At 46.3% G+C, this 20,124-nt stretch overlaps 1 protein-coding gene across 2 annotated transcripts in view; it reads right to left on the reverse strand.

Moving 5' to 3' along the window:
* Window positions 1-1,429: 1,429 nt before the first annotated feature.
* Window positions 1,430-20,124, reverse strand: part of ASIC4 (acid sensing ion channel subunit family member 4) — a 942,253-nt gene continuing 923,558 nt past the window's right edge. The window contains exons 5-10 of one of the 2 annotated variants that reach the window (XM_069227149.1): window positions 18,073-18,129; window positions 16,548-16,701; window positions 12,621-12,712; window positions 9,070-9,149; window positions 4,129-4,233; window positions 1,430-2,182 (exon numbers count right to left, since the gene is read on the reverse strand). In XM_069227149.1, coding sequence (XP_069083250.1) covers window positions 2,063-2,182; window positions 4,129-4,233; window positions 9,070-9,149; window positions 12,621-12,712; window positions 16,548-16,701; window positions 18,073-18,129 — 608 coding nt within the window. In that variant the 3' untranslated portion in view covers window positions 1,430-2,062. The remainder of the gene's footprint in view (window positions 2,183-4,128; window positions 4,234-9,069; window positions 9,150-12,620; window positions 12,713-16,547; window positions 16,702-18,072; window positions 18,130-20,124) is intronic. The other variant, XM_069227150.1, reaches the window with a different exon arrangement.

Below are 20,124 nucleotides of genomic sequence, written 5' to 3' on the forward strand. Positions count from 1 at the left end.
TGTACCCTTCTCTTCCTGGTCTCTGATGCTGTCCTTCCGCCCTCAGCATTGCAAGATGCTGATGTACCGTGTCCACCTCTTCGGTTCAGCACTTCCTGCGTCCCTGGGTCCTACGTGCTTTGACACTTGTGCCCTCTCCCTCAGCCTCCTGGTGACTCTCCTCTCTCTGCCTGAGGCTTCCATGCTCAGTCTTTCCCTTCTAACCTTGGGCTCATTTGTCTCCACCTCCTGCTCTAGGCTAGGTGGCCACTCTACATATATGGTGCGAAGTGGAGCATCACTGCTTGGCATTCTGGTTGCACAAAACATTTATTCCCAGTGCCAGTGTTGCTTGCTCTGATTACTGCCCACAGCGCATACTGATATAGTGTAATGCAGCAGTAACCACCGGGTGGATGTGTAGTCAAACTACCCTGCTCCTGGTCTTCAGGATACTCCCACCTGATACACATTGACCAGCTCCAGGAGCACAGGAGAACTACCTTCAAGGCGCACAGCAATGACATGAAATCCCACCTCATCATCACCCCACCACAGGCCAATCTATGTGGCTCCTGTCACTTCAGAGGATACACTAACACGAAGCAATTGGCAAGCAAGTTGCGCACTCATACAGGAGTGTCTTCTCTAAGAGGTCAAGCAAGCTTCTGTCCTCAGTGCAGGACCTGCGTCCATCTCTAGCCAGTGCCCAACGCAGACTCATTCCGACCTCCATGGTGAGCTGTGCTCTCATTCTGTGAATTCCCTGATCCTGGAATCTCACAACTCAGGGCTTCCAGTTGCCACAAACCCTTTTGGGAATGACACTCCCTAGGATTGCAACAATCTTTTGCACTGCTCTGCATGAGATGAACCTGAAAAGAACAGAGATCAAAAGTAGAGTGCCTGGTACGGACTAATGTGGCTGAGTGGAAAGACACAAGTTTGTGGGCATCGGGAAGAGGACTCTCTTGGTCCTCTTTCTCAAGCTGGGTACTGAAGGGCAAACCTTGCAGCCAATGGTCTATCTTCAAGACAGAGGATAAATCTGCTTTACTAACTTTAAGAAAAATCCCTGTTGACTTCTGTTTTCTCTGTTGTCAGTCCATCATAACATCATGAACATTGTGCTGTCAGAGTGGCAAAACCTTGACCCTGTGCTGTGGATCAGATTCCATCTGTCACCTGAATGAGCTCCATGAATGTCCAAAATATGCATCTTCTGCAGACTTGCAGCATAAGAAGAAACCAATCCCAACAGATGAAGTGCTGGCAGCCAGGGTTATCTTTCATATTTAGTAGCATCCCCTCACAGCTTTCCTTAGAGGACATCCCATCTACAAATTACACTCACTTCCCTCCCATCCAATAGCCCACACCAACTCATCCTCATGCCCAACCTTGTTATTTGGATAATGCAACTTTGAAATAAGGAGCAAATTCTCAGCGGTGAATGTTATGTTACATACTAGAAGAAAGATATTTATTTTTACAAAGGGAGATTCTATTGGGAAGAGCCTGCTACTGTACAAGACCCGCTGCAAAGATACCGGGTGGTCCAACCAGTGCCTTCGTCTAGTTTCCAGTGTCTTAAAGGGCGAGAGGCTCTGTAGTTTGTGTGCTTCAAGATGAGGCTGCGTGACCTCTGAGTGGGCGAAGGGGTAAACCATCCTTCTCTGGGGGTGGAGTCTTTGGCGTTTTTTGAAAAACATACCGGAGGTGAGGGGTGCAGGTTGGGGCCCTTTTTAAAAAGTGCTGACAGTCCTGCCCCTGGAGTAACACCTACCCAATGTCTACGTAATAGTGGTAGCATGTTCTCCACCCCTGGATTCTTGCCACTCAAGGGAGTTTTGAGTCTTCTTTTCTCAGCTTGGAAGATCTCTGATCCCAGTTGCCAGCGGGGCCGTGTTCATGTGGCCCTTGGGCCCTCCCATTGGAAGGTAGGTGCCTGACTCTGGTTTTCAGGGTAGATGGTTGTCTGTAGACAGGTTTGCCTTTGGTTCTTGAGCATCCATAAGCCTGGGACAGGAGCTGAGCCCAAGCCGCACCAGAGATCAGGCCTTCCTATCTGTTCCACTTCATTTCAGCAAGCAAAGTCCTCGAAAACTCCCTGACGAGTGTAGTGGTGATGGTGGTGGTGGTTCGGTAGCATGGTAGTAGCGTAAGGACCTTCTGGGTGCCTTCCCATTGCCTCGCAGGAACTCTGAAAGAGATGGAACGCCTTTGTCAAACAAAGGATAAAGCATCATAAATACAGCATACTTATTTGCAAAGGGCAAATATATTTGGACCCAACCATACCCTTATCCCTGACCAGTTGCTCAAATGATCCATTCACAGCACTTAAGATATGCAAAAGCAAATGACTTTGAATATTCACCACAAAACTTTTGATGTAAATTTCAGAGTGCATAAGTGGCTGCCCATTTTTAGCTTTTCAGTCCTGAACTGCTTTGCAACAAGCAGGATAAATGTTGAGAAAGTACTTCAGGTTCAGATATTGTTTGATAATGAAGAACACCCTGCAGGTGCCAGCACAAGCCTGGCGTCATTAGCCCAGCTGCCAGAGGAGAGCCCTGGACATGGACATGAAGACACCTGCAGCCTGGTCACCTTTGGAAGCCACGTGTAGGGAAGCGTCTCTACAACTGCTTGCTCTGGCTCGGTCATCTTGCAGTCTTGTGGCTTGTTTCCCTTGAGTTCCTCTATGTATGAATGAATGTCTTGGTATCTGTATAGCGCAAACCTCGCTCAGAAGCTGTGCAGCACTGTACATTACGTAAGGGTTAGGAGATTATCTACAAGATCGTGTACATCAAGTGGGGATTACACAAATACATTTTACACACACTTCATTTCCCATTTTTAAGCAGAAGGAGATTAAGGCCCGTGACGGAGTAAGCTTACTACCAAGATAATGGTCCGCCCATCTTACTTAGATGCAAGAGGTCCATAGGTGTAATCAGGCTGCAGACTACTTTGTCTCTGCCATGATTAATCTCCTCCGATGGCCATGTGAAGTAAGGGCCATCAGAGGCAGACCTCTAATTCCGCCCACCTGACTTATAGATAGGCAATAAGAGGCAGTGGAGACTCCCATGACGAGACGAGCACCGTATTTTTTTATTTTCAAGAAGAAAATCCTGTTTTGGGTTTTTCTAAAAAAAAAAAAAAAAAACTGTTTGGTTAAAGGTTCTCCGTCATGTTGATGGACCCCTGCACCAAACAGTGAAATGCATTGACAGGAACCACTGTGACAGTGGTTGCTGGCAGTGCTTTATAGATGACTGCCAGCGTTGCAATCATTTTTCAAATCTGGCGGATGGTCCCTCCACCAGGTCAACGGAGTAATTTACTCCATGGCCCTGGCAGAGCAACGGTCCATCCGCGAAGAAATAAATTGGCTCCTAACCGATTTGCCCAGAATCACACAATGTTGAATCAAGGGCAGTGGGATTTAAACCTGGTTCAGAGATTCCAAAGGGAGCAGCTCTATCTGCTAGGTCACATATCCTCCCTCCTAGGTATTTTATTTTGGAAGGTTCATGTGATCCCTAATCTAAGACACCACGGTTCACCACTTCCAGTGTTCCAGGAGAAAACCCAACACTAATGCTGGGCAGGGTGGCCCAAAAAGACTCCCTCACTGTTGCCTGTGAGGGGCTATCTTCCCCAAACCTTGCTTAGTGGAGGTTCCTGGCTGTTTGCAGAAACTCTTGTTTTTTGTGACCAGTATGGTAGTGAATGACATGAGACTCCATTGAAATATATGAATGAGTGAGAATCTATTGAAGGGTACACATAGTTAAGACTAAGACGTCATTGGATTGTATGAATGACATGAGACTCCATTGAAGTTAATGAGGCCATTGCTGTGAAAATAAGTCAGATTTCATTGAACTGCATAGGCTCAGTCATGAAATAATGTTCTGGACTCCACTGAAGTGAAAGAGGTACTTGATGGGGGAATGAGTGACACACCACTGATGTATTTGGGGGCCAATGACAGGAAGTGAAAGACACTCCAATGAAGTACATGCGATCATTCATTGAGGAATGACTGACACATTGGGAATGTGTGAGGCCAGTGCCGAGGAACCTGCCGGACTCCAGTGGAGTGTCTGAGGCCATAATACTTCTCACGAGTACCTGTTCCTTCAGGTCGTCCATTCTCAGGGTAGCAACACTTTCTGAAGGCTTCTTGTTGGGGGGCTTCCTGCTTCGGAAGATGCGATTAACCTTCACTTTGATCACCTAGGAAGAAACAAGGAAAAGCATATGAAATGGAATGAGAAAATAATGATTGAAGGAATGAGAGCGCAGGGAAAGAAGAAGGATACAAATACAGGGTAGATTGAGGATGGGGACCATGAATTAAATTGGACATTTTCAAGAAGGGGGAGATCTTGAGAGAAAGGTTTGTGTATGAAGCATGGAGGATTGACAGGAAGAGACAGAAAGAAGAAGTGAGGGTGTAGAAGAGTGGGAAGCAGTGACAGAGACACAGGAGTGCTAGCGACTGCAAAGGGTGAGTAGGACAGAGGGAGGGCATGTCAGATGGATGAGCGTCAGTCATCGCTGTCAAAGACAGACATGACCCTTCTCTCTGGCATGAATCTTCTCTCTGGCATGACCCTTCTCTCTGGCATGACCCTTCTCTCTGGCATGACCCTTCTCTCTGGCATGAATCTTCTCTCTGGCATGACCCTTCTCTCTGGCATGACCCTTCTCTCTGGCATGAATCTTCTCTCTGGCATGACCCTTCTCTCTGGCATGACCCTTCTCTCTGGCATGACCCTTCTCTCTGGCATGAATCTTCTCTCTGGCATGACCCTTCTCTCTGGCATGACCCTTCTCTCTGGCATGAATCTTCTCTCTGGCATGACCCTTCTCTCTGGCATGACCCTTCTCTCTGGCATGACACTTCTCTCTGGCATGAATCTTCTCTCTGGGCTGACCCTTCTCTCTGGCATGAATCTTCTCTCTGGCATGACCCTTCTCTCTGGCATGACCCTTCTCTCTGGCATGACCCTTCTTCTCTCTGGCATGACCCTTCTCTCTGGCATGACCCTTCTCTCTGGCATGAATCTTCTCTCTGGCATGACCCTTCTCTCTGGCATGACCCTTCTCTCTGGCATGAATCTTCTCTCTGGCATGACCCTTCTCTCTGGCATGACCCTTCTCTCTGGCATGACCCTTCTCTCTGGGCTGACCACGCACTCAGAGGGAGCAGCACTGCTGTCCCTCAGGGTAAATTATGAAAGTAAAGGTACATTTCTTCCTCTTGTGCGGCTAAGACTTCCAGGGGTTGAACAAGCTCAGTGTGACTGGGGAAGGGAGGCAGCTATGCTTTCTGCAGCCACACACCACTGTGCACACACTTGTAGAATTGTGAGAGAAAGAGTTGTATTGCATGTCAGAGACTGTAAATAAAGCCTCTCCTGAAAGGGGTGTGTTGTTGTAATACCCATTCCAAATCATCACCTGGAAAAAGGCAAGTGGAGATGAGAAGCGTAAAATCAGATGTAGAATCAAATAAAAACCATTAGTCTTTATTTCAAGGTCAACCAGGTGACCGATATTTCATCTTGTGAGAAGCTTTTACAAGGCTACCAGCAGATTTTGCATCTCTCGTGTTCGTGCTTTCATTATGAAACATGGAACTAGTTATTTGCCTTGAAAAAGTCCTCTACAGGGTGAAACATGTGTCTCCTTGTTAGGGATTTCTAGAAGGAACAAGAAATGAAGAAAGTGAGATAAGCAATTTAGATGAGAGTCAAAGACGGAGAAATACCAGTGTTAAGAGGCTTGCAGAGATATGGTGTGACAACAGAGAAATGCAGAGAGTAGCTATGGATACACTGTGAACAGCATCTACCAGAACGCACAGGGGCCCAGTGGTGTCCAAAGCCTGATACACACTATGTTAGTTATTATGACTAACTAAAGAATAACTATATTTATCTGAAGTTAACATGGTATGCGTATTTTGGAACATAGTGTAACTGGGCTAATGGAAGCCTCTATAACTGCTTTTTTATGAAGTAGACTGAACTGAACACACATTCGCCAGTGCATTAAATAAACTACTTTGGCCAACTGGGATAATCCTTTAGAAACAACCCCAGCTTAATGTTGTGTATTAGAGTCTGTCTGCAGCAGACCCCTCTTGATGGTATGACAAACTGTATCCCTTAGTATATACAGGACTCTCAATCTATGCCTGCGGCCCCACCCCGTGACACGATATGCATTAAATTACGTTAGAGACCTCCAACCCATCCTCATGATGTGCACAACATGTGGTTGCAACCCACAGCCCTCATCATGAGACTACATTTGCATTCACAACTCACAACTTCAGGCTCCATGATGAGGGCAAGTGGACCTCATGTAAGACGGGAAGGCCAGTGATGGACTTTACCACTGTCCACACTTGCCTTAAGGGCATCCTCACTAGGCAGGTTTGCTCTGTTTCCTCACTCAAGGCCACATCTTGAGGTAGACAAGGTGATATTGCCTTGCAAGAGTGCTATAGAAGGAACTCAGTCCCCTCTTCTGGAGTTCAACTCAGACACCCACAAATTGTTTCCACATGGACCTCTCCTGAGAGGCCACAAAGAATCCGGGAGCATCATTCATCGAGACCTCCTATTTCTGCCTAGTGCTCCTAGACAGAATGTAGAAATATTCACTACGTTCAACTGCTTTGTCCATCTGACCTTGAAGTCCCCTGAGCTGGGCTGGCCCGTGAGGCTGGTCCACGTTTCTACTACAACTCCTGACTTTAACATTTCACTGGCCATATATGTCTACATGACCCACTGATGTTTACTGCACCCTCATATGTTTTTTAGTCAACTGAGTTTTCATTTAGGTGCAGGCTTTAGTTTTTTGTGATTTTGCAACTTAACTATCAGAACTGATGGTTGTAGTATAACAAAGTATTTTCTGGTTGTGATTATGTCTATTGTAGGGTTAGAGATTATTACATTTCACTCTTGTTTCTGAATTGCAATGGCTGGTCTTGGTTATGGTTTGTTTACTTAAGTGTTACGGCAAGAGATGGCTTGTGGCTGCAGCCACTTCAAAGCACTATTGAGGAAAGACGACAAGTTCTCAGGTGCCATGTGCCTTCCTCAGGTAGGGGGACATTGACTGTGAGAGGTCTAGGGGCCTCTGGTTCCTCTGTGGTACTTTTGTGCTCTTCGGGGCATGGCCCTTTAGGAACAAGTGGCAGCCCTAGGACCTTTGGATGGGACAGAAAGTCCTCTTTGAGAGACATGCTTTCTGGGTTTTTTGAAGATCGCAAGACTGGGTCAGATCATGAGTTTTGGACACAATACATTCTAGAGCTGAGCAACCAGACACCCGACCAGTGGACGTCCATGCTTCTCATGGTTGCCTTTCTTGATCTCAGATTGCTGATGGTTGTGTAAAGAAGAAAAAGAACCATTAAATATTTTGGTCCTAAGTCCCTCCTATTCTTTGATGATAGCATGGGGACCTTTTGTTTTATTCTCTATGTTGCTGAAAACCATTGAAGTTCTTTGGGGGCTTCTGAAGTGAGATCTACTTTCTTCCGGTTGAGCTACAGTGTGGCTGCTTGATTTGTAGGGTCTGTAGCTCTGTGATCTTTTTTTGGACTTTGGCATAGAAAATATCAGAGTACTCGGGTCTCAATAACACCCATTTCGGCTTCGAGCTGATTCTGACACTGGGGGGTGCACTACTTGGGCCTGGGATTGCCTGAGATGCTGAGCTGAGGTGGACTGCCTATACGCAGATGATATACCTCTCATTCATGACCCTGCTACATCCCTTACAGCCGAATGTGGACCCCGTCTCCAGCTGTAACGCCTGCCACTACTATGGGTGACCTCTATCCAGCCGGTTGGCTTGTCCCCCTGCAAGATATCACTGACCACCCAGAATACGCTGCTCTAGGCGTCCTCCTCTGATCTAGATTGAGAGCCCCTTGTTAGAAACTGCACCCAACATTCCGGAGGCCACTAAACTACTCCCTGCATTGCAGCTGGTTCTAACTTCTTCTACCCCCAAAAACACTGATCACGTAGCTGTATAATTGTATGCAGACCTTGGTCTACACTACGGGGCTTATTCACAAGACCAGTGCATGGTCTGTGCGTCACTTTTTGTGACGCACTGGCTGCGCAGGGTGAAGAACAATATCTACAAGGTCATGCAAAGCCACTTTGCGTGGCTTTTCATGGCCTTGTAGATGTGGTGTAAGACAACACACAGCAAGTTGCTACATTGCCGTACACTGCGTCAGGAAGGTGTACCACGGGCATTGCGGTGGGTGTTCCCACACAACACCCATGGGGTTTGACGCTTTCCTGATTCACAAGATATGTAAAGCTGGCAGTGCATCAAAACTGTAAGCCTCCCAGGACAGGCGCAACGAGGAGATATATATTTTTTCTCTTCGGTTTTACTCTTTCTATGTGTGCTGCATTGTGCAGCACACACACATTGAAAGAGGATAATGCCTCACAGGATTGTTTTTGTGCAGGAAGGTGTCTCTTCCTCAACAAAACCAATCCTGCTGACAACACCGACTCCCTTGTGCAAGGGTGACTGAGTTGGGGCTAGGCAGCAATTTGCACACCAAAGCAGGGGAAAAGGACAGAAATGCACCGTATCTTGTAAACACAGGGTATTTCCTCCCTTTTCCTGTGGCGCAGGGCAGCGCAGCAAGGCCACTTGCTGCCCTGCCCTTCATCACAGACTTTTAAATATGTCTGTAGATGTGTAGCGAAGCTGGAGCCCTCACCATCTGAGCACCAATGGCGCTTCAGCTGCCCACAAACTAGGATGTCCTCCCCCCAACTACAGGTTGTGACTCGTTCACCTAAAGTTCCTTCACCAGATGTACCACCCCCCACTATCCATACCCAAGATGGGCTTGAGAGAGCACTTCATCTGCTCGTGTTGCCAACATGAGGATGCTGACTTCGTTCACCGGGCCTGGTATTCCAAGATGCTGGGAGGTGGTCCATGAAGGACCTTGAAGATGAACCTCCTGGTGCTTGCACGCCCACCCCCAGCAGAGCACATCGATCTCACCTCATAGATGTAGTCCAGTATCTCCAGGATGGTCAGGATGCTGGCTCCGATGAACAGACCCATCTGTCCCCCGATGTCACCTGGCAGAGGTGAAAAGAAACATATGGAGGTAAGAAAAACATCATGGCTGGTAGCTGGCCTGAAATCAGGGCCTGCCTGTCACGTAGATGCTCTCAATGGGTGACCGTGGAGAGGGGCATCAAAGGGTGACGCTGATCTACATTTCCTGATTCCTATATTGTGTCCTCTCATTTCCGTGTATTCATTTGTGTCAAAATTCTGCATCAAGAGCATCATTAGCAGTCGCGGCTCGAGGTGTTAGAGGGGGCAACGCGCGTGCGGGAGGAGGTAAGGGGGGGAATATTAACAAAATTAAAAAACAAGAAAATAAACGTATCTGAAAGCTGCGCACACCATGCAGCGTCCTGCGCCTCTGCTGGCAGGCACAGGCTCCCCGCCTGCCCTGCGCCCAATCCTGACGCTGCTAGTTAGAGGGGGACCTTGGCATGAAGGCGGTCTACGTTGTTTCTGTTGCAGTACATTAAGTACTGTTGGCTACTTGGTGTCCTATTTCTTTATATAGAGTTTTTCTATAGCGCCTTGTCACAGAACAGGTATTAGACTGAAAGCTGGACACTCTAGGATGATGAGGCATGAAGAATAAAAAATGCGCAGAACGAGAATGAAAGACACACTTCTTTAAGGGAGACTGTTTCTGTGAGCATTTAGTTTAAATATATGCTTTTTTTATATAGTGTTTTATATGCGTTGCACATACAGTTGTTACTGTTACCCAATGGTACTCAATTAGTTGAAATCAAAGGAAAAGATGCCCGTGTTGAACTCGCTGGGGTTTGAAGGTGTGGCCTTCAGGCTACAGCAGATATCAGGGGCGAGCCTTTAACTCCAGCTCCTGGATACCCTCGGGTGACAAGAAGCGCTCTACAAATCTACTGATTGATTGAACTCACAGAGACATGTAATCCGCTAGATTATTGAATTGCTTCTTAAATGTGAAATTAATTTATGCAGATAATTTATAGACTGTGTGAGAAAACAGGGCTGATTGCAGAGGCCCCCTGACATTTTGCCCCTATTTTTCACATTTTGCTGGTGTTTTCCCGACTCTGATGGTGCTCTGGGTACTGCTAACCAGTCCCAGGTCAAGTGCTCTGTATAAAATGAATATACAAATTAGGCTAATTATAATTGGCTAAGTCAACCTACCTATAAGTCCCTAGTATATGGTAGGGCATTTAGGTTTAGGGACCCCAGCATAGGTGGTGCACCCAAAGGTGCTCTGCTGAGGTGCCCAGTGTCATTTTAAAGGCAGGCCTTTAAAAATTCATATCTCCGGTTCCCGTTCTCCGATTGTAATCGTTTTGGTGTCATTTTAAAGATAAAAATATAATCTATTTTTATAAATTGGTTTTGGATTTTTATTGTGTTTTGTGGTCTACTTATTTACTATTTTGTGATTTTTATATGCTTTACAAGTTTGTCTCCTAAGTTAAGCCTTGTCGCTCGTTGCCAAGCTACCAAGGGTTGAGCTGGGTTTAATTTATTGAGACCTAACCGGACCTACGTGGTGGTTAGTGGCCTGTTGCTAAGTGTAGGTACTTAGTTTCTCTTACCAATAATCCAATTTCCAACAGACTGCACATAGGTCAAATGCACAGTTTTTAACTAAATGGAAAGTAGTTCATTCTCCTAATGTCCCTCCCCAATGTACACAGCTGGACTGGTCCATGAAGTGCTGGGACTTGTGCACCAGAATCTTTCTCAGTAGCAGCAAATGGAGATGTGTCGATCTGCCTGTGCGCCTTCATCAGGGCAAGTGACTTCCCAGAGTAATGGGGGGATCATGGCATGATGGAGGGATGCCTATGGTTCCCAACTGATGGAATGCTTTTAGCAGCTGAGTGAAGTCCTGAATGAGGTTCTGGGTGAACTTTCAGAGATGCTGCCAAGCACAGAGCAGTAGGAAGGCCTGAGACCTTGTTCTGACTTACCTATTCAGATTGTTTTCATACATGAGAATGCAGAATTAGCATGAGGCTTGTTACACCTTCTTCTTACAGGGTGGGCGAGGGCATGGGTGGCTTGCAAGTGATTCGGCCTGAGTCTGAATGTTTTAGCTATGATGTCGCACAGCAGGATGCAAGTTCTTCATGGTCTCCAAGCTGACGCTGCTTCCATACACCATGAAGAGTTTACTACTTTGGTTGGAGGGTTTGTTGATTCTATATGCGTACTAGAGCTTCACCGCCTCTTTTACTGCACTGTAGTGACCCTCATCTGAACCTTACCCTAGAATTTTTCATTCTCATGCCTGACTTTACATAAGCTTCGGTTCAGGTATCCTTTAATTGTTCTTTAAGCTAGCCACAACGTCAGTGCTGACTGTGCTGCTGGAACCAAGCTGTACCTGGCTGATGAGCCCTAGTAAGGGTAACAGCAGCACTGGGTTGGTTGTGTTCTGGTTTGGAGAGGACCTCGCCTTGTACTTTTGGCTGGACTACTTCTGGTGGAGCAGGGTCAAGACTGATTTGCATATGGCTGGGTCTAAACTGAGGTGGCGTGGTGTGCAATGTGAGATGGACTGGGATGCCGCCCACACTGGAGGGCCCCATCCCACCATGTTCAACCACGCAGAGCATCCATGGCTGACGGTACCATCTCACTGCATCCACCCAGCTACTTACTACACTTCCACAATGCCCCCTCCCCCATCCTTACACCAGAGGCGGCCGCTCTCTCACATCCTCCACCAGCCGCCCTGTGCAAGAGCTCACGCCTGGAGTAAAACTGACTCAAGGACTCCACCGCTTGTAACATCCCTTTCTTTAAACTTTAAATGGTCAACAAAAGATCATTTAAATAAATAAAAAAATAGCAATATCACTCTTACACTTTGTGTATTTGCCTGGGTATGTGTCCAGTGTGTCATTGTGTTATATTGTCCTCTGGTGTGTTATTTGGTCGATATAATCATGGAATCAGTGCAGAAATACTTAATCAAACCCAGGCAAATGCAAAGGAAGAATCATTCTTTCCACCCTGTTCTAAATACACTTATTTGTGTATTTGCTGTTTTCCTGCTGAAGACAGAACACATAAACCCACCGGTCAGCAGTCTGACTACATCAGTGAACTGATTTCTAGGGTAGACGCCCCGCCCCCCCCCCTTTAGCCCCTAATCACAGAAGCCTACAGGTGAGACGTGGCTACCTGACTTTTACTTCTGCTTTTAATATTCAGCATTTCCAGTGACTGTGGGAACTAAACATTGTTTTTAGTTTTAAAACCTGGAGAGTATCCAGTAGTTAATGCATTGTGTGGCAAATACTTCAGATCCATACTTACGCAAAATTACAGAAACTGGCGCAATCGATAGTAGCGGATATGAGTTGTTTGTTAGGTTATGGTATTTCAATCGTGTAAAGCATACCAACACCACAGATTGTTATTTGGAACAGGGTAGTGCATGTGGAGAGCGAAGAAACACTAGCGACATAAGTGTGGAAACCAACATGTTTCAACCCGCGTACCCAACAATCCCGCAAGGTCGTAGGCCTTCTTCTGCTCAATGGTTTCAAAGTTCAGAGCCTCGAAGAAAATGTCCAAAACCAGGAAGTTTTCTCTGTAAGTGGGAAGAAAAAACATAAAATCTCAGTGTTTCAGTAAGGGCTCTGTTTCCCATCGCAGGTGGAGTTAGTCAAGGTGGCAGTTTAAGAAATGCTGTGGCACAGGGGACGAAGGAGTGGAAACGCTACCCTTTGTGCTGTGGCTGCTCTTTCCTAATGTATCTGTGATGTGCACACACGGGGTCAGTCTCAATGCACAATGTACCCACTATACAATGATAGCTCAAGGTCACAGGGACATAGGGTCACACAAGCATCCTGTTGAATTAAATACAGACCGGCCTACTGCTGACTTTCCAAAAGTATTGGACCTCCGAGAAGTCAGTAGTTATGGCAAAACATTGTCACACTGCAGGCACCCAAAGACGTGTGAATAATGTCGTCATTGCCTTTTTAGTTTTTCAAAAATAATTGTTCTCGTGCGAATTAGGGGCGTTTAGTTCCTTGGTGAGATTACTGGGAAATTGACTAAATTATTAGATTTTTCTTATCACTGTCTTAAGAAAGTAAATGAAATGTACATTTTTCAGAAAGTTTTATGTTCTTGGTATTTTTACAACTCATGTTTTATTATTATAATAGATAATTTATTTTTTTCATACAATAAAGATTTATTCATTCATGCACCCCAGTGACTTCACAAATAATGGCCTAATTCTTGCTCCAATCAGAAGAAGAGGAACACAATGGCCCAGATTTAATCAATTTTCAGGCAACGCATCAAAGTGACTGTGTTGCACGGATCAATAGGGTAAATACAAGGCAGAGCCATATTTATTAAGGTTGCATTACTGCTAATGTCACCTCGCTGCTGGTTCTCTAAAATGCAGCCTTTCAGGACACACAGCCTCTCAGTACCTAATATGTAAGGAGACAGGAGCCAGGGCCCTTGTTAGGACACCACAGCAGCTTTGCACCACCCACTGGGCTACTGATGACAGACTTTGTGAACATTAAAAATGACTAATATCTGTCACCCATGCTAATTTTATAGCTTTGGATGGCAGGTATTAGTCATTTTTAATGTATAAAGAATTATTATATAACTGATGTGTTCATCACAAAATTGGACAAACAGCGCCACCATGTGGCTGGGTGTCATGAGTCCCTGTGTTGAAAATTAATTGACGGGGCCGAGCAGAGGAAACCACTGGCTCAAATTAAGCACTGCCGCCTCCAGAGGTGAGTGCGCACTGGCTAGCATCAGGTTTGTACTCGACACATACCCTTCCAAGGCACATTATTATGTTTGGTCAAAAACACAGAAGGATCCCACACTGTGGATGTCTGCTATGCACATCAGGACAAATGCAATCAGTGGACTTCTTTGAGAAATGAAAAAATTTCTCCTTGTCAGCACCTGTTTCAAAGAGGTTTTTTTTTAATGCAAAGCCGGTCTGGCTATCTTAGTCGATGGACTGTGTGCCAAAACAAATGAGTATTTAAGCTGATCTGCCCAACTAAGGCGGATATTTATGAGAGACTTGGGCTGTTGTTGCGTCACTTTTTGTGACTGTCCGCAGCACAAACCTCTGAACTATACCTATGAGGCTACGCAAAGCCACTTTGCATGGCTTTGTAAGCATTTATGGATATGGAGTAAGGTAAGGCAGAGCAAGTCGCTGAGTTGCCTTACTCTGCTGGAAGGGAGGTGTTCCCTGGGCATTGCAGTGGGTTTTCCCACGAAACACCCATGAATTTTGACGCTGCTCCAGATTTACAAATTCACGTAAACCTGGAGCAATGCCAAAATCTTACGCCTCCTGAGGTGAGGCGGAATAAGGAGAAATATCTTAATTTCTCCTCGTTTGTCCTCTTTCTATGTGTTCTGAATTCTGCAGCACACATAGAAAGAGGAAACGCATCCATGGATTGTCTTTGTGCAGGAAGGTGTCCCTTCATTGCACTTCAATAATCCTGCCGACATCACATGCACCCTTGCTGCATGGTGCAAGGCTGCCTGCATTGGCATTAGGCTGCCGAAATGGCACCAGCACAGGGGGAAAGGACAGGAATGCACTGTATTGCATAAATACGGTCCATTCTTACCCTTTCACTCTGGCGTAGGGCAGTGCAGCAAGATGACTTGCTGTACTACCCTACGCCAAATCCCGATAAATATTCTCCTAAAACTCCAGTAATGCCCCTCTGACACAAAGAGCAAAGTGCTTTTGCGCTGAGAAATGGACAACTTTGCAGTATAAAATGATTTTGTGAAAACTTTGGGTCAGATTTAAGTGGAAATGAGGGTGCGCGTCGCTGCGTCAAATTTAGCAGTGTCGCGCTCCGTAACTTACAAAACGCAGGGATGCAGTGTATTTACAATAATACAGCACACCGTTTGTTTTCCCCATGCCGGCACAAAATTTGCTGCCGCACGCCAACACAACCACCCTTGCACCATAGTGCAAGGATGGCTGTGTTGAGGGGGAGATTGTTTTTGTGCAGGAAGGGACACCTTCCTCCACGAAAACAATCTTCAATGGCAATTTGCTCTTTCTATATGTGCTGCAAAATGCATCACACACAGAAAGAGCACAAAACGAGGAGTAATAAAAGGACTTCACCTCGTTGTGACACTCTAACGCCCCCTCCCCCCCCCCCCATTCCCCAGGTGGCGTTAGATTTTGGTACTGCCTCAGGTTTACCAAAACTCATAAATCTGAGGCAGCATAAAAAATGCAATGGTTATTGCTGTGGCACGCCAACAACAACACTCATTGCACGCCCATTCCACGCACAGTGCTCCGTGTGAAGGGGCCGTATTTACAAGGTGGCGTTAAGCTTAACGCCAACTTGTGAATACGGTACAGTGCATAGCGCCTCCGCAGTGTCACTTAAAGTGACGTTCCTGTGGCGCTTGGGGCTCTTACATATGCCCCTTTGTGTCATCTTGTGTTGGCGCAGGTCTTCAATAAATCTGAGCCAAAGTGTTTTAGTAGACAATATTGCTCGAGTTCACACATCATTTTAGAAAGTAATTCATGCCAAGTTCAGGATATATTTATTTCCAATGGTCTTTCTCCTATTGATTTGACTCACCTATAACCTTGCAGTTATAATGATTTATTTTACTTTGGATATTAGAATTTTTCTCGTTGCTCAATTTAATTTGGTCTTTTATTGTATACTTCTCTTTATGTCAGCCCCCTAGTACACAAGTGTTTCCCCAAAATTATCTTTTGCTAATTAATATTCCGAATCAATGTAATCCGAGCAAGTTTAGCATCATCCTAGCTATGAATGATTTCTTCTGAGCTATGCAATATTAGTAGTTCAAAATATCCAATATAGCAAAGTAGTTTGCCAGTGTATATGTTCTAGTGTTCCCAGTTTCTTCAGCTGGTACATTTGTTCTTGGTTTGAAAGAAGTTTTACAGCCATGCAAAATGGTGTCAGTGTTTTTGCCATCTGAATGAAAAGGCCTTCATCAGGACATGAAAAGGCTTTTGTTGGGATGTAATATTTCTAAATGAATTCTAAACACATTGGAACAGCCAGTCACAACTTATTTAGCACTGTTAGAGATTTGATTATATTGGTGTCACACAGGTTCCATTTAAACTAAGAGAGCCAACAAGAGGTAAACAAGAAGAAGTTTGGGCCAACACCAGTGGGTTGGATTACAAGCTTCCAATGAGGTCCTCCCATTCCCTTCTTCCGCACTGGTATGAATATGCTTCTTTAGGTGACCAGAAGCCCCCTTGCCCTCTTCACACACATGCCCAACCACTGACTTTTCTCTTCTCTGCCATGTCTGCCTTGCAGTCCTCCAGGGCAGGAGCCAGAGAGAGAGTGCCCAGCCCATGACCTTTCCTTCCCAGGACTCACTTTATGTAGGTTTCGTTCTTCTGGTACTTCTTGGCCAGGTAGCGGGCGGAGCCCTTGTTCGGGATGCGCACCATGGAGATCTCCTTCCCATAGCGTGTCATGTTGCAGGGCGTGGGGCAGGAGCACCTCTCGGTTGTGTCCTCCACCATGGCATCTGGGAAGGTCAGAAGACACTGTGACTGAGGAGCCACTGGAGTGGACGTGTGTGAGTGATGTGTGAAAAGGCCATGGCCGGATCTCAGGAGGATGCAAACCTTTAACTCCATTAGAAAAGGAGAGAGACACTCAAGCAAGACAAGAAGCACACTCCTATTATATGTATCCACTGGCCAAATGCCTGCAAAATATTTCAAGATATGTGAATGCATATAAGATTGATGAGGATAACACATGCACATATACATACAGCCACGTATAGATGGACATCCACACACAAACTAGCACATGTATGGCCAGAAGAAACACATACAGATGAATGGGCACAAACAAATGTACCTTAGTATGAAGTATGTATGTTTACCACAAATGCACAGATGGAGACACACACTCACACATTCTCTCTCTAGCTCTCTCTTTCTTGTGCCAAAATGTGGACTATACATGCACATCACGCACATATAACACATGTGGATCATGCACAGTCCATCTGGTGGGCTGTACATGATCCCTCTGTACATTCACATTGAAGCACACAAAACCACATGCACACACACATATACACACATATACTCTCCACATAGAACAATTGCCCCCCACATGGTAGAACAAACAAACTTACACATCCCAGAGTGTACATGCTCCTCCTGCTCCCTCACACATACACACACACACACACACACACAAACGGAAGGTCACAGGTAATCACTGGAAGACAGGTAGAAAGACTCTGACTTGCTCACAAACGATTTATATCTGTCTTAGAGCTGACACCCACCCAAAAAAAGTCGCACACACACACACACATCTATAAATGCACACACACCCACACATACATACATGCTGGCTTACTGGAGTAAAGCATATGTCTCACAGTTTCTATTCTAGGGTCCAAATGCACACACGTACTCTCTCCTTGCAATGTAGTTACACACACAGCTACGCGCACACACATACACTCATGCACACTTACACACTCCTGGAATGGAGTTACACACACATAAACACATCTACACTCCTCGTAATGGAGTTACACACACTTACACACTCCTTGTAATGGAGTTACACACACTTACACACTCCTCGGAATGGAGTAACACACACTTACACACTCCTCGGAATGGAGTTACACACACACTCACACACACACTCTCCTTGGAATGGAGTTACACACACTTACACATTCCTTGTAATGGTGTTACATTCACACACACATACACACACTCTCCTTAGAGTGGAGTTACACACACTTACACACTCCTCAGAATGGAGTTACACACACAGTCACACACACATACGCACACTCTCCTTGGAATGGAGTTACGGCAGGAATCCATATATAGTGAGTGAGCAGAGGAGAGGCACTTACCCAGAGTGTGGTCTGCACACTGAATATAGGCGTTGGGAGCACAGATTGTCTCGTTCCCTGAGAAAGAAGGACAAGAGACAGAGTAAGCCAACTACAAACAAGGGAACTATTGGGTGCAGCAAAGGGGGTCTGATCACACAAGGATGTGAAGTGTGCAATACGCATGTGGAGATGACCAGAGAGTATCTGTAATGATGAGAAACATGCACTCAGGATTACATCACCAAGGAACCACTTCCTGTTGTGTGCCACAAAACACACTTAGAGAGCCTGAGCTCACAATACCTTCAGTATTAACCCGAGATGCTCAGAGGACGCCCAGCTTGTGAGATATTCACCATCAGTGAAGACCAGCACAATAGCTCAGAGACTTCTTCAGGGGACCCAACTAGCTTGGCATGGCAGACAGTGAAAAGCGCGACGGGTGCAACTGCACCCGTCGCACGGCCGCAACACCGCCGGCTCCATTAGAAGCCGGCTCCTGTGTTGCAGCCTCATTCCCGCTGGGCCAGCGGGCGCTAACATGGTTAGCGCCCGCCGGCCCAGCGGGAATGTTGGAATGGGGGCTGCGTTATTGCGGCCGCATGGCGGCCGCTTGGTGGTTCCCGCTTGGCGGGCGGCGGTAGCCGCCCGCCAAGGTTAGAATCACCCCCATAATCTTCACCACGACAGATGAGAGGGAGTGCGTGTCATCAAAAAGTTGAGGCACAGCCCCCACTCCCCTTTCACCTCAGCAGGCGACATAGCAGGCCAACCAAGCATGAAAGAAGGAGGTGAGATTACTGACCCCACTTCCTGCTGCCTACCGGAAGCAGAGCACCCACAGGCAGGGGTCACTTCCTGCCAGAGACAAAATATGCAATTATTGCGTTTATTTCTCTTTCATATCTGTCTGAGAGCAAAGGCTGATTGAATGGGGGTTCCTCATTTCTCAGGAATATCGTAGGTCCCTCCCACTCCAAGACCACAACCTGACAGGGTGGAAGGCCCCTTTGCCCACAAGGAACAAGATTCCTGCTTCTTGCCTCTTGTGATCTGAAAGGATGACCACTTCCTGCAAATCTCGCCTCATGTGCACTAATCCCCAAATGCTGAAAACTTGATCAGTGGCACCAGTCCATATGTAGTGTTCAGTGTCACACAACATCGTAATCAGTGTGAGTGTGTGTGTGTGTGTGTGTGTGTGTGTGTGCTCACTCACCTAATGTTTGCATCCATTAGTGTCTGTGGCTCAATGCATGGGATGCGTGCGTATCAGTGAACGGATATTTGTGTGTGTCAGTGCATGGATGTGTTTTTCAGAGCATGGTTTTGCACATGTCCCACCTGTGTTCATGTGAGTGTGTGCTTGCACTTAATAAAAGAAGAGGTAGTTGTGTGATGTGCAGGTGTGTGTGAGAGAGCTTGTCTGTATTGTGGGTGAGTCTGCGTTTGTGTACATGTGCATTTCTGATGGCCTGCATGCTTGCGTTAGTCAGTATGAGGTGAGAAGGTATGTGAGTACATGTGAGCGCATCTATGTACATATGTGTGCAGTGTTTTTGTTAAATAGTTGTACCAATCATGGCTTGCGGAGCGCGGAAGGGGAGGGGCGGCATGCGGGGGGCATAAACATTTAATAATAAAAACACACTCTTACCTCGATCGCTGCACCCACAATCCACTCCTCTGCTGCAGGCACAGACTCCCAGCCTGCTGTGCGCCAATCCTGACGCTGCTCAGAGCAGCGTTAGGATTGGCTGGGAGAGCACAGGCAGACTGGGAGACTGTGCATGCTCTCTCCAGCCCGGCAACCGAGACACCCGGCCAAACATACATGCGCAGTGAGGGGGAGTGCCATGCTTGTCACCCCGTTGGCCCGTCCCTTTACCAGAAAACGATAATAAACTCAGTTTATTATCATTTTCTGGTAAAGGTTTTGCAGCTGCCGCTGCTGGCGGGAGAACGACGCTCCTCCGCACTAAAGGAGGAGCCACTCCCAGGTTGTATCTTGGAAAATGATGTCATATGATGACTAATGAATATTGAGGGAACACCTGGGCATATATTACT

Source organism: Pleurodeles waltl, chromosome 3_2 (assembly GCF_031143425.1).
Source record: "Pleurodeles waltl isolate 20211129_DDA chromosome 3_2, aPleWal1.hap1.20221129, whole genome shotgun sequence".
Classification (NCBI taxonomy): domain Eukaryota; kingdom Metazoa; phylum Chordata; class Amphibia; order Caudata; family Salamandridae; genus Pleurodeles; species Pleurodeles waltl.